This window comes from Dipteris shenzhenensis, chromosome 9, assembly GCF_047967505.1.
Source record: "Dipteris shenzhenensis isolate YYH24624 ecotype China chromosome 9, Dip_SZ_1.0, whole genome shotgun sequence".
Taxonomy (NCBI): domain Eukaryota; kingdom Viridiplantae; phylum Streptophyta; class Polypodiopsida; order Gleicheniales; family Dipteridaceae; genus Dipteris; species Dipteris shenzhenensis.
Genome location: NC_141604.1, coordinates 34,422,224 through 34,436,253, shown reverse-complemented (window position 1 = coordinate 34,436,253; position 14,030 = coordinate 34,422,224). Strand labels below are relative to the sequence as shown.

Here is a 14,030-nt window from a genome sequence, read left to right as displayed (position 1 = left end):
TTCTCTCATTCTCTATTTCCGCATAAGCATGAGCTTATGCGGAAACATGAGCATAAGCTCATGCTCACTCATGAGCATAAGCATAAGCTCATGCGGAAAAAGAGAAGGAGCTTATGCGGAAATAGAGAATGAGTTTCTGCAGAAGCTTCTCTTCTTCTCTTTTTCCGCATAAGCTCCTCTTTCTCTTTTTTCGCATAAGCTCCTTCTCTTTTTCTGCATGAGCATAAGCATGAGCTTATGCTCATGCATGAGCATGAGCTTATGCTTAAGTTTCCGCATAAGCTATGCTTATGCATGAGCTTATGCGGAAATAGAGAATGAGAGAAGCTTAAGCAGAAACTCATTCTCTATTTCCGCATAAGCTCCTTCTCTTTTTCCGCATGAGCTTATGCTTATGCTCATGAGTGAGCATGAGCTTATGCTCATGTTTCTGCATAAGCTCATGCTTATGCGTGAGCTTATGCGGAAATAGAGAATGAGAGAAGCATAAGCTCATTCTCTATTTCTGCATAAGCTCCTTCTCTATTTCCGATGGCTATGCTTTCCGCATAAGCATAAGCATAAGCTCATGCTTATGCTCATGCATAAGCATGAGCTTATGCTCAAGTTTCCGCATAAGCTCATGCTTATGCATGAGCTTATGCGGAAATAGAGAATGAGAGAAGCTTATGCGGAAATTCATTCTCTATTTCCGCATAAGCATGAGTTTCCGCATAAGCTCCTTCTCTATTTCCGATGCCTATGCTTAAGCATAAGCATAATCTCATGCTTATGCTCATGCATGAGCATGAGCTTATGCTTAAGTTTCCGCATAAGCTCATGCTTATGCGTGAGCTTATGCAGAAATAGAGAATGAGAGAAGCATAAGCTCATTCTCTATTTCCGCATAAGCTCATTCTCTATTTCCCACTCTATTTTCCCCTTCTCTCATTTCCCCCTTCTCTCCTTCTCTATTTTCCCTCATCTCTTTCCCCTTCTCTATTTCCCCCTTCTCTCATTCTCTATTTCCTCATTCTCATTCTTTTCTTTCCTTTCCATCTTCTTTCCCTCTTTCCTTTCCCTCTTCTTTCCCTCTTTCCTTTCCCTCTTCTTTCCTTTCCCTCTTCTTTCTTCTTGCCTATGCCTATGCCTATGAGAATGCTTATGTTTGTTTTTTGTTTTCTATTTTCGTGTTTGTGTCTATGTTAGACATGGGATCACGTCGCTCATCCGACGAGTACGGACAGCCTTGCAGGAGGAGAGCTCACGATCTATATGCTCCAGAGGACTTTGATTCCTCTCAGGCGACTACCCCAAGGACTACCCCTGGTCTGACTCCTCTCGGTCCTAGCACTACGACTACCCCTGGTCCGACCCCTCTTCCACGTAGCACTGCGACTACCCCTCGGGGAACTCCTTTGCTAGCCGCGCATGGCTTTGTCGGGACTCCCGACGAGTTTGTAGCGCAGATGAGCGATGAGGAGGCAGCGAGATTCTTCTCTCTGCTCTCTCAGAGGACCTCCGTAATTCCTTCCCCTACACCGATGGGTGGACGTACTGCCCAGCCATCCCCTCGCGCCCCTTCGACCGCGGGATCATCACCTGTGCATGCCTCCTGCAAGGGAAGGAAGAGTAGGACGGGCGGCTCATGTTGTGCTGACTCTAGAGATGTAGACGAGTCAGCACACTCACGCTCCTTTAGGTCTCCACTTGGTCCGGAGACACAGTATCAGTCAGGTCCCTTTCCCTCTCCTACTCCCACTGCTACTCCTCGATCCAGAAGCGGTCATGCAGCTTCCACTCCTTCAGACTCTGCTACCGTCAGTCCCCCTTACTCATCATGGGATCTCTCCTATCAAATCACATCTGCCGGAGAGATAATAGAAGACAAAAAGGACAAAGCAGTGATGGCCGCCATGAGGAGGTTGATGAGTCATCACTTCAAGAGCGGCATAAATACCGATTGGCGGTATCAAGATGCCCAAAAGAAGCAGGCGGTGATCGATGAGTTAAAACAAAGATACCCTAATCCGCCAAATGTGGAGTTTAATGACAATTATATGCTCGATCGCATGGGTTTGGTCCTAAAGCATCGTAGATCAACCTTGCGTACTTCCATTACAAAGGGGTTGGCTAAACCCAGCTGGGCAGACAAAGCTGATTGGAAGTACTTCAAGAAGCAACATAGGGACCATCCCGAAATGTTCGAGGGTCAGAGGAGGGCTGCGAAGAGACGGCTGGACGTCGTAGGTACTTCGCACTTTGGTGCAGGCGGACGGTATGCGTTCGAGGCAACCGTGGTAAGTCTACTTCTTCCCATTTAATATATTGTTCTATTTGTTTTACTTACATATTACATGCACTTTAGCTAACTCCAACTCTCGTAAATTGGATCCACAGCAAGCTGCGATGGGTCGTCTTCCTACGGATGCAGAGACGCGGCGCGCATTTCGGATAGGAACAAAGCCGTGGTTCATTGAGCAAGAGGCAATGGGAGCGACAGTCGATTGGGCTGAGGTGGCTGCTCGCACGATATAAGTTTACTCCTACTTGTAATCTCACTTTTTAATTTAAGTTCCAATCTAATTTTCGATTTATATGGTTCACTCTTAGGGTCAAAGCTCAAGCGTCCCATCATCGGAGGCGAGTGATCAACAGGGGCAAGGATCGGACGCAGGTGCTGAGGACGAGGGAGAAGACGCAGGTGTCAAGGACCAAGGAACAGGCCAACAAGACGAAGATGATTCGGATTCGGATGAGTAGTGGTAGTAGCTTTTTGTATATCCGCTCGTTTGAGCAATTTTGTATCACCCTTTCACAGGATAATTTTGTTACAAACACTGTTGTATATGTATATGCATTTTTTCCTCATCATTTCACAAGAACAATTTTGTATCACCCTGCAAGCAAGGGAAATTTTGTTATAAAAAACTTTCTTTTGTAATTACAAAAAAAAAAAAGGATTAGTGGGGCTAAACAGGGCCAAAAGGAAGCCCTGTTTAGCCCCACTAACCCTTTTTTTTTACTTCTGTTAATCGTCGCTATATAGCGACGTTTACCAATGTCGCTATATAGCGACGATTAACAGTGTCGCTATATAGCGACGTTTGCATCGTCGCTATATAGCGACAATTAACAGCGTCGCTATATAGCGACGGTTTATAGCGAGGCTCCTTTTCCGACGCTTTTAGCGACTTTTATAGCGACCTTTGTGCCCGTGAAAAAAAAAAATTTAATGTAAAAAGCGTCGGTATTTCCGTCGAAAAATGGCCTATGCCTTGTAGTGTCTGGGCTACCTGACATGGCAGGTGAGTTGGACTAATGACATGGCACATGTGAGATGATGTGGCACTGCGGGTTTGCCTACATGGTAGATAAGGTGACATGGCCTCTAGAGAAGGTGGTGTGACATGGTAGATCGGATGGTGCCACATGGTCAGATAAGGTGCAGCCTACCGTGAGCTCCGAAATCTTCAAGATTCTGTCAAAATCTTTGAAGATTTCATTGACAGGTAGTGTTTCGGCTGAGGAGCTACGTGCAAGGAGATTGGGTCATCATCGTCACACGGGTGTCATTTGGTGCTACAGCTTCTTGGGTCTTTTGATTTGATGCACTAAGGTTGTTGTAGCCTCGATGCTCTGTTGGTGGAGTTAGCTACATTGGAGCACTGCCATTTGCATGTAGCTTGGTCGTTTGTGTTGATGTTTGTAGGCGTTATGGGCATTACTGAGTCTATCAGACGTGAGTGTCCATTATCTTGGCATTGGTGCCAGCTGCAGGTGTTGGAGCTTTGACTATTGCATGCCAGTTCTGGGAGTTTGCAAGGGCCCGTGTCGGATGTCCATCAAAGTTCATTAAAGGAGGAGCTTGGGACCTTGTTGTTACGTTGATGTAGTTTAGGCAGCTGGTGACGTTGTGGATGGAGGCGTTGTCATTGGTCAGAGTCTCGTTAGCTGGTGGAGCTACTTTGGAAGCCATTGCAGTGTTGAGGAGCATGCAGTCGAGGGTGCATGCAATTGAGGAGCATGCAATTGAGGGCACTTTGAGGAGCTTCGGAGTAGAAGCTTTAGATTAGTCGTAGAAGTCGTTGTTGCAATCCCATTTTTGAGCCTGTGAGACTTGTAGAGCTACGCTTGCCTTGCTAGAGTGTTGCAAGGAAGAGAAGCTAGAGAAGAGAGACTGAGAACTGAGAGCTCCAGGAAAAAGAGACCCTACCCTAGCAGCCTAAGCCATTGAGTCCTTGCTTGTAGATGCAGCTTGGCTTAGGTGCAGATAGACTTTAGATAGCCAAAGAAGAGAGATGTTTCTTTCTTTCTTTCTTTCATAAACCCTTTCTCAAAGGATCTTTTAGCAAATGTCCAAATGGAATGAGATCCTCACAAAGACTACTCAAGAAGATGAACGAAAATTTCTAAAAAATAAACAGAAATTCTCACAATGGAAGATAACTCTTAATGAATGAAAGTCTCTCTCTCTCACATGGACGGAATTGTATAACAGAAATTTCTCTCGATGGAATGAACTGAAATCTTTTATCAACGGAATGGAAGATGTAAACCTCTTAATCACTCAATCACTCTCACACTCATACGTATCGCAATTCCTCATCAGAAGGCAAGGGAGCTCTGATACCATAAACAAATACGGAGAGAGGAGAGGAGAAGATTGGAGATAAGAAGAGAGGGCACAGCTAGAGAGCACACCACAAATGACTAACTATACACTAGATTTAGTTGAAAATGATGAATATGTACAAACCGTTAGGGTTTCTAACCCTTTCCTTTATAGCACTCTTTAGGGTTAGTGCTATGCACATATCAAACATATGATGTTGAGATGGTTCCTCAATAGAGAGTACACTATCTTTAAAGGACAATAAGGAAACCTAATAAAATTTAAAAATTCTTATACAACCACCTAGGGGCATTCACTATATGTAAACGCTATATATTCAAAGGCTTGTGGTACCTCTCTGTAATGATATATTCCCCTCTAATGATTGAAGAATATCTTTATATGTTGCACATTCTTTCGACATGACCTCCATAGAGGACAACCACAAGATTGTTACAAGGTAGGGTGTATAAAGGAGAGGGAGGATGAGGGGAAGGCCAATGGTTGGGGTTTTAATGTTGCTATGAGTTGGAGAAACGTCCGAGAAAGCTTCGAGGAGGTGCGATGGTGACACAAGAACAAGCGATGCAAGTGGGGCTGATGCTCTGTGTTGGGGTGGGGTGCTTGGAGGAAAGCTAGGAAGGGAGGGGATGGGGTGAAGGAAAGGGAGAGAGGAGGAGGGGGAGGCCATGGTGGGGTTTAATGGTGATGCCGGCCTGGGGAGAATGGACGTAAGAGGGAGACAAAGAGAAGTGGAAATGTTGCAAGATGACAGCCATAACCATTTTGGCCTCCATCAAAGCGAAAGTTTGGCCTATGCAGTTTCGAGGTCCCCCTGCAAACGGCAAGAACCCATATGCATGCTTGCTTGCCTTCGCCACCCCCCCCTCGAACCTCTCTGGCTTGAACTCCTCCGCTTCCTCCCCCCATACCTCCTTGTCCCTCTGTATCACCGCCACCATTATCGCATACTGCATCCCCTCCTCCATCTTCTTCCCATTCAATATTAGCTGCTTTCTCCCCTCCTCATCCCTCCGCCTCCCCTCCAGTCCTCCTCCTGTTGCCTCCCTTGCCGCTAGCTCCGCCACCGGTGGATACAGACGTAGCGTCTCGTTCAGCACCATCCCCAGCTGCGCACAGGAAACACGACCAGCAGTCAGTCATTATTCCAGATATATAATTTAAACTGCCTCTCGTTCAGGACCGCAGGAGGTTGGAGAAGAAAGCGTGGAAATTAAGGAGCTTTCGACAAGAAAGCGTGGAGATGGCGTGATGCATTGGATGAAATGAGTATAGCAGCAACGTTGTGAGATGGCCAGCGAGGAGATGGCGTAATGATTGGATGAGATGAGTATAGCAGCAACGTGAGCTATTGCAAATCGCGAGTACAAATCAAGCAGTGAAAACAATGCCAGGCATCATCGTGCTGAAACCAATCAACAGCGAAATCACCGGTGGAACCGTGGAACTGCAAGAAGATTAAACTGAGGAGCTGAGTGCAGCCTCAAATATGTAACTCTACAGCCATATCTTATCTACTCGTCCACGCTACTCTGCAGCCTTCGAGCAGTTGGGTTCACGTTCACTACACGAGAAGCTGCACTTTGCGTCGACCGATCGAGATTTCTGTAGCTTTTGAGCTTTCAGTCGCGGATCCGCACATTAGTTAATCAAGCATATCACGCACAATCATGGGTCTTTCACGGGCTGCATGTGACACTTACAATTCGTAATCTGTTCAGGTCGTCCGCCTCTGGTAGTTCCTCGTGGCCGCACACCTCCAGCACTTCGCTCCGGCAACGCTCTTGCCACTCCGGATGTAACGCTAACAGCAACATCATCCACGACAGTGTACTCGCCGTTGTTTCGTGTCCAGCAAAAAAGAAGGTTTTGCATTGATCCATCACTTCCTGCGTGCTCAACCCTCCAATATTGTTTTGTTTGTTGGGTTGGTGGTTTGATTGGTACTTATGAAATTTCTCGTTTTCTGCTAGGATAATGCCCAGAAGGTCCACTCCGCACGCAGATGCACCCTGCCGTCTCATCAGATCTCGGCGTGATTCTACAATTTCACGAAGGCCCTTCTCGACCTCCTTTTCCAAACTCCAACACTTTCGATTCGTTGGTGTCGGAATGAACCTGTAGCAGTCGTTCCGTAGTAGTCAGAAGCGCTCACTAAATAACTATCCGCTACAAGATTCCGCGATCCAATACTAACTTGGACCTACTGGACTACTCGCACGCAACAGGATACAACTCTCATTCAGTTATGAGCACCACCTGTAGGCTGGAATTACGAAGTTGAGAATCACATCTTTGAATGTATAGCGTCCAAGAAGAGTCTGGTTCTCGAAAATCTTTTTCCCTTTCTCGTAGCCACTGCCAAAACAAGTGCGGCCTATAATGTCAGCCGTTGTAGCCTTCAAATCACCAGCGACTTCGATCTCCGCGGTGCCTTCGTTTTCTTGCACGATCTTTTCCCATTTGCGGCACAATTGTAAAGCACAAACAGCCATGTCCGCTGCCATCCCCTTCACGAATCCAGAACATCGATGGAATTAGTAATAATTCCACAAACAGCCGCGCGATTACCCCAAAGCGGATGCGAGAGCCGAGAACCTTGTCCTTATCGCTGTAGGCAGGAGACGTCACCTTAATCTTATCACTAAAGAACGCCGGGGAGAGAATACGACGCTGCCGTTCCCAATCTTGACCTCTGACCGACAGCACACCCTTGCCAAAAACTCTTTCAAGTATCCGCATAGAAGATCGGCTTTTCTCATAGTGCTTGAATTTAGTGGACAAAATTTCTTTTGCATCTTCTGGATTCGTAACTGCAAGCGTCGGCACCGCTCCCCACCAATATACATATCTCTTACCTGAAAAAGCGATTGCGGCATGCAGTTGGGCAATCATCTTCTGTATATGTAAGCCATTGTAATTCAGTAGAAGAAGAGTGATAATACTGTACCGGGACGTGACATTCTGGAGTGGTAAAACGGCATGACTAGTGGCAGAATATTATGGTCAGACGGAGTGCGCGCATTGGTCCTCCTCGCAGTCTCTAACATGTTGTGAATCGTCAGCGCGTTGCCAACTATGGGGACATAGGGAAGCACATGCATGCCCTGTTCCTGCAATCTCTTCATTTTGGCCATGGGCTGCCGCCAGCATCGGTCGAAAAGCAGCAGAACCAAGCTACTGATAACGATGAAAAGAACCTCTTGCGGGGAGATCATTGAAGATGTACGAATCAGTTTCTGAACGAGCAGCTGCGCGTTTGCTGCAAAGGCCAAGCCCATACTCGGATTATCGAAGTCACGGCTCTGCGAGTGCTGCAAACGACTAATTATCTAGCTACTTCTGCCGAAATCCTGTGGTTATTGGCAGTCCACAATGCAGTGAATTCTGCGTACAAAGCAGGAAGCAATCCTAGATGAAGAAGCTGTATGAGGAAGCTAGAGATGTCATGTGAAGTTACGAAAGTGAGGGCGGAGATATCCAAAAATGTAAGAATGCTTTCCACAAGGCCGGTACGCTTGGATCCAATATGAGAAGCCTTGGAAACCATCGAAGCCTTTCCCACGAGGATCCCACCAAGATTCCACGAGGAATCGTTTGGCCTTGAAGACCACGATTGGAGGATGGCTGCTCCATTGGCGATCATCAGCCGTTAATTTATGTCACCAACCTGTCATTGGTGTAGTGGTATGAAGGCTCGATGGAACAAACCAATCATGTAGAGTCATGTAGGAGTCAGTGGTCTTCATGAGCCCAACACAAACCTTTTCCGTTCACGTCCAGGCACATCCCTCCTATTGGGCCAACTATGACAACAGCCCTTCACATGACCTTCTAGATGACAGTAGGCTAGTGGTGTGAACCCAATCTTGATATGTCATTCGGTAAAAAGAGGTCACACAAAAGTGAAAGTCACCGGACAGCCTAGCGAGTCGTGGAACTTTTGACCTGCAAACATGAAAATTTCACAAAACCATATTGTAGGGTTTACAAATCCCGAAAACCCTCGTATTTTGCCAAACTAGCTGCTTCCTAGGCCTTCCACATGAGGGTAGCGATGTGGGCCCCCAAGTCACTATTAAATGGCTCTCTGCTACTATGCACATCATCATCTAGGTCCCCAAGTCCCTTCCCAATCTCATCTAGATTTCTCCCTATTAAAAGTGACATTGTAAGCAAAGCCAACCCAAAGCAAGAATCTCAAAGTAGATAGCTTAATGCTTGCTCTAAATTAAGTTTAGCATTTTAGAACAGACTCTTACTAAGGGTCTTTACACAGGAAGAAATAGGAAGCGAATGGATCCCATCTCTATCCTATCCTATATCCCACCGTGTGCTAAGTCTCCAAAGAGCTAGGGATGGGTTAGGTGGGAGAGGACACATGACCCATCCTTTCATGTGTGTAGGACATGGGGACAAGGACTCAAGTCATCATTCGATGTTTTCCAAGCCCTTAAAAACTAGGAATCCCATTCTAGCTGCTAAGATTTAAAGGACGTAATCCTTGATGAGAGAAACGTCTGCTGATTCCCATCCTGAACCGATCTTAGATGATTTTGTCTAAGAAAGGGAGTAATCAGTGATAAATAGATTCCTACCCTAAATCCATCCTAGTTCCATCCATGTGCTATAGCGAAACTGCTCTCATGTGGACTACCCATATTGTTTCTTCCTTGAAAACCAAACTACCCTTGGACGCTCTACGTGCTATGGCTAGAAGATCATATTAAAGATAGCCCATGAGCATACCTCGTACACCATTCCTCAAGGAAATCAGCCCACTCAAGGATCTCCTCGAGAGCCTTCTTAAGGCATCCCCATATTCTAAAAACTATAGGGCAAGACCTTAATGGAATCCTCTTGAGTGTGAAGCCTTTTGATTTTGTTCAATTCTAGATTAGCCAAAGCATTCTCATTTACAACATGATTCCCCAAATGTGCATGGCAAGGCTAGAATTTTTGTGCATAGCCCCTTTCTACCTCTCCTGCATCTCAATATGAACAAAATCAAAATTTTCCATGCTTGCACAAATGCAAATTTCTATCCTTTTGTCTATTGGATCCTCCTAATGGATCTTCATCTTCCAAAAATCATAACTCAACATCTACAAATCGGAATTGAGTATAATTAGTCACAATAGAGAGAGAAAATTCCAAAGAAAGTTCATGTGCAATCAAAATAATTATATCATTGTATGAAGGCGTTGTGATCGAACATTTTTTGAATAATAATTATATGAATGAGAGTAATGAGACTATGGTTACCACATTATGTGCTACATAATAGACCTATTTGAGGAGGAGATGCCATTAGAAGACAAAAGTTAATCTATAACGCATTTGAAAACATGAAACTTTGAGATGACCTATAGACATTTTATTCATTTCAAGTGCAAACCAAGCACTTTAACTAGTACTTCTCCTAATTGAGCCATGGAGCAAGGTTCCAACAGTCTAGTCGAAAAGGAGGCAATCTTGCAATTCTTGAATTGTAAGAATCAAAGAACATAGTGCAATAGGAAGAAAGACCAGTAGCCCCATGGTAAGAATCTTGCATTCTTGAATTTTAAGAATCCAAGAACATATCTTAAGAGGAAGAAAGAACAACAACCCCATCATGAGCTCATAGTATCTTCAAAAGTTAGTGAGGTTGTGCTCCATACCACGGAATGCATGTGCTTCAACATTCTTGGGGAATTGTAGGTAATGCATAGGGGCCCCCACCAAAAGATACAAAGCCTAGTAGGCTCTTTACAAAATATATAATAAAAAGCCCTATGAACACTCTTAATGAGCTCTTCATAGAATCAGGCCACTGAGCCTTGGAACTCCATTCCTCCTCCATTCTAATAGTATGGTTGAAAAGGAGGAAATCTTGTAATCCTTGGATCGTAAGAATCCAAGAAAGCAATGCAAGAGGAAGGAAGACCAACAACCCCATGATGAGCTTGTAGAATTGGCTTAAAGCTAGCATGTGCTCCATGCAACTAGATGCAAGTGCTTTCAACATTCTTGGGAAGGCAATGCATGGGAGTCCCAAACCAATAGCTGCAAAACCTAGTAGGCTCTTTAACACGCACACACACAACAGTGTAACATCTAATTCAGGTATTTAACATTGGTACCCGTTTTAAGATTCCCTCATAAATTCATTAAAATTATAACTTTTTCAAAAAAAGGTCATATTTTGCGTAGTGAAATTTTCAAAACTTTTAAAATTCTATCAATTTTGGTACATAATGCCCGCAAATTAATAAGGACCTCGACTACATAACACAATGTCAATGTATTTAGAAAAATCAAGAAGTCTGTAATTTTTTTCCTTCCTTTGACATTTTATTTTCAATAGAAAAACTACATGATACAACTTTCATTCCTCCATGTAGGGTTTACAAATCCCGAAAACCCTCGTATTTTGCCAAACTAGCTGCTTCCTAGGCCTTCCACATGAGGGTAGCAATGTGGGCCCCCAAGTCACTATTAAATGGCTCTCTGCTACTATGCACATCATCATCTAGGTCCCCAAGTCCCTTCCCAATCTCATCTAGATTTCTCCCTATTAAAAGTGGCATTGTAAGCAAAGCTAACCCAAAGCAAGAATGTCAAAGTAGATAGCTTAATGCTTGCTCTAAATTAAGTTTAGCATTTTAGAGCAGACTCTTACTAAGGGTCTTTACACACGAGGAAATAGGATGCGAATGGATCCCATCCCTATCCTATCCTATATCCCACCGTGTGCTAAGTCTCTAAAGAGCTAGGGATGGGTTAGGTGGGAGAGGACACATGGCCCATCCTTTCATGTGTGTAGGAGGTGGGGACAAGGACTTAAGTCATCATTCCATGTTTTCCAAGCCCTTAAAAACTAGGAATCCCATTCTAGCTGCTAAGATTTAAAGGACATAATCCTTGATGAGAGAAACTTCTGCTTATCCCCATCCTGAACCGATCTTAGACGATTTTGTCTAAGAAAGGGAGTAATCAGTGATAAATAGATTCCTACCCTAAATCCATCCTAGTTCCATCCATGTGCTATAGTGAAACCGCTCTCATATGGACTACCCATGTTGTTTCTTCCTTGAAAACCAAACTACCCTTGGATGCTCTATGTGCTATGGCTAGAAGATCATATTAAAGATAGCCCATGAGCATACCTCGTACACCATTCCTCAAGGAAATCAGCTCACTCAAGGATCTCCTCGAGAGTCTTCTTAAGGCATCCCCATATTCTAAAAACTATAGGGCAAGACCTTAATGGAATCCTCTTGAGTGTGAAACCTTTTGATTTTGTTCAATTCTAGATTAGCCAAAGCATTCTCATTTACAACATGATTCCCCAAATGTGCATGGCAAGGCTAGAGTTTTTGTGCATGGCCCCTTTCTACCTCTCCTGCATCTCAATATGAACAAAATCAAAATTTTCCATGCTTGCACAAATGCAAATTTCTATCCTTTTGTCTATTGGATCATCCTAATGGATCTTCATCTTCCAAAAATCATAACTCAACATCTACAAATCGGAATTGAGTATAATTAGTCACAATAGAGAGTGAAAATTCCAAAGAAAGTTCGTGTGCAATCAAAATAATTATATCATTGTATGAAGGCATTGTGATAGAACATTTTTTGAATAATAATTATATGAATGAGAGTAATGAGACTATGGGTACCACATTATGTGCTACATAATAGACCTATTTGAGGAGGAGATGCCATTAGAAGACAAAAGTTAATCTATAACGCATTTGAAAACATGAAACTTTGAGATGACCTTTAGACATTTTATTCATTTCAAGTGCAAACCAAGCACTTTAACTAGTACTTCTCCTAATTGAGCCATGGAGCAAGGTTCCAACAGTCTAGTCGAAAAGGAGGCAATCTTGCAATTCTTGAATTGTAAGAATCAAAGAACATAGTGCAATAGGAAGAAAGATCAGTAGCCCCATGGTAAGAATCTTGCATTCTTGAATTTTAAGAATCCAAGAACATATCTTAAGAGGAAGAAAGAACAACAACTCCATCATGAGCTCATAGTATCTTCAAAAGTTAGTGAGGTTGTGCTCCATACCATGGAATGCATGTGCTTCAACATTCTTGGGGAATTGTAGGTAATGCATAGGGGCCCCCCCACCAAAAGATACAAAGCCTAGTAGGCTCTTTACAAAATATATAATGAAAAGCCCTATGAACACTCTTAATGAGCTCTTCATAGAATCAGGCCAGTGAGCCTTGGACCTCCATTCCTCCTCCATTCTAATAGTATGGTTGAAAAGGAGGCAATCTTGCAATCCTTGGATTGTGAGAATCCAAGAAAGCAATGCAAGAGGAAGGAAGACCAACAACCCCATGATGAGCTTGTAGAATTGGCTTAAAGCTAGCATATGCTCCATGCAACTAGATGCATTTGCTTTCAACCTTCTTGGGAAGGCAATGCATGGGAGTCCCAAACCAATAGATGCAAAACCTAGTAGGCTCTTTAATACGCACACACACACACACACACAACAGTGTAACATCTAATTCAAGTATTTGACATTGGTACCCGTTTTAAGATTCCCTCATAAATTCATTAAAATTTTAACTTTTCAGCGAACGAAGTTCAAGGCAAACAGGAGACCGTGGGAAGGTGTTCGAGTACCTGTAAGGAACCCACCAAGAGTTAGGAAGTCATCCAGAGCAAAACCAAGAGCAAGGGCCCTGAGGGAGATCAGGCAAATGTAGAAGACCACTGACAACTTGATCCCGCATGCTCCCTTCCAATGTGTGGTACGGGAGATCGCACAGGGATACAAGGATGACATGTATTTTAGCACAAGAGCTATGGGGGCGCTCCAGGAGGTTGCAAAGCAAGTGATCACCGCTCTGTTCGAGGACGCCAAATTGTGTGTGCCATCCATGCAAAGCACGTCACGGTCATGGACAAGGACATGGCTTTGGTGAAGCAGCTACGGAGTGACCCAAGTTTGAAGCCCTAGATTCTCTTACAGCCCACTCTTAGGACTTAGAACACCCTTACCCTTGAAGGCACTATCCTGTATCTAAGGCACAAGGGTCGATTTTTTTTAATAGAATATATCGACATTCTCTACACTATCAGATTGTTGTATATTTTTCATTTCAATGCTTACAGTAAATGATCATTTTAAGTTAAGTTTTAAATTTTGTCAAATCCTAAAGGAATTTCACCGTCGCCTTCAAGGGAAAAGTGTCCGCATGTTGCCAGGACCCCAGAAAGCCCAAAACCCGCCACGGTGCGAATTTGGACATTCTGAACTCTTGATACCCAGAATTGGTGAATATGATACTAAATTGGCTAGAAATTTATTAAATTAACACAATTAAAATGATGGAGAAAATATATCATCGACTTAAACAAAATGCAATGGAATTCATGACGAGCAATAATAACTTAAAACAA

At 43.8% G+C, this 14,030-nt stretch overlaps 1 protein-coding gene across 1 annotated transcript; it reads right to left on the bottom strand.

Annotated features, from left to right (window-relative positions):
* Nucleotides 1-5,408: 5,408 nt before the first annotated feature.
* Nucleotides 5,409-8,261, bottom strand: LOC147898561 (cytochrome P450 72A13-like). The gene is made up of 7 exons (XM_087379191.1): nt 8,076-8,261; nt 7,566-7,929; nt 7,187-7,473; nt 6,875-7,125; nt 6,319-6,733; nt 5,527-5,724; nt 5,409-5,429 (listed from the first exon to the last, which is right to left on the bottom strand). The coding sequence occupies exons 1-7, from the start codon at nt 8,259-8,261 to the stop codon at nt 5,409-5,411; spliced, it is 1,722 nt and encodes a 573-aa protein (XP_087235317.1).
* Between the last annotated feature and the right edge of the window lie 5,769 nt (nt 8,262-14,030).

Bases quoted from the DNA above. Each gene is read 5' to 3' on its own strand.
- LOC147898561 (XM_087379191.1), bottom strand. From the start codon at position 8,261: ATGATCGCCAATGGAGCAGCCATCCTCCAATCGTGGTCTTCAAGGCCA. The intron at 7,474-7,565 runs GTACAGTATTAT...TCGCTTTTTCAG, and splicing joins CTCCAGAATGTCACGTCCCG to GTAAGAGATATGTATATTGG. The intron at 6,734-6,874 runs GTGGTGCTCATA...CGACTGCTACAG, and splicing joins TTCGTAATTCCAGCCTACAG to GTTCATTCCGACACCAACGA.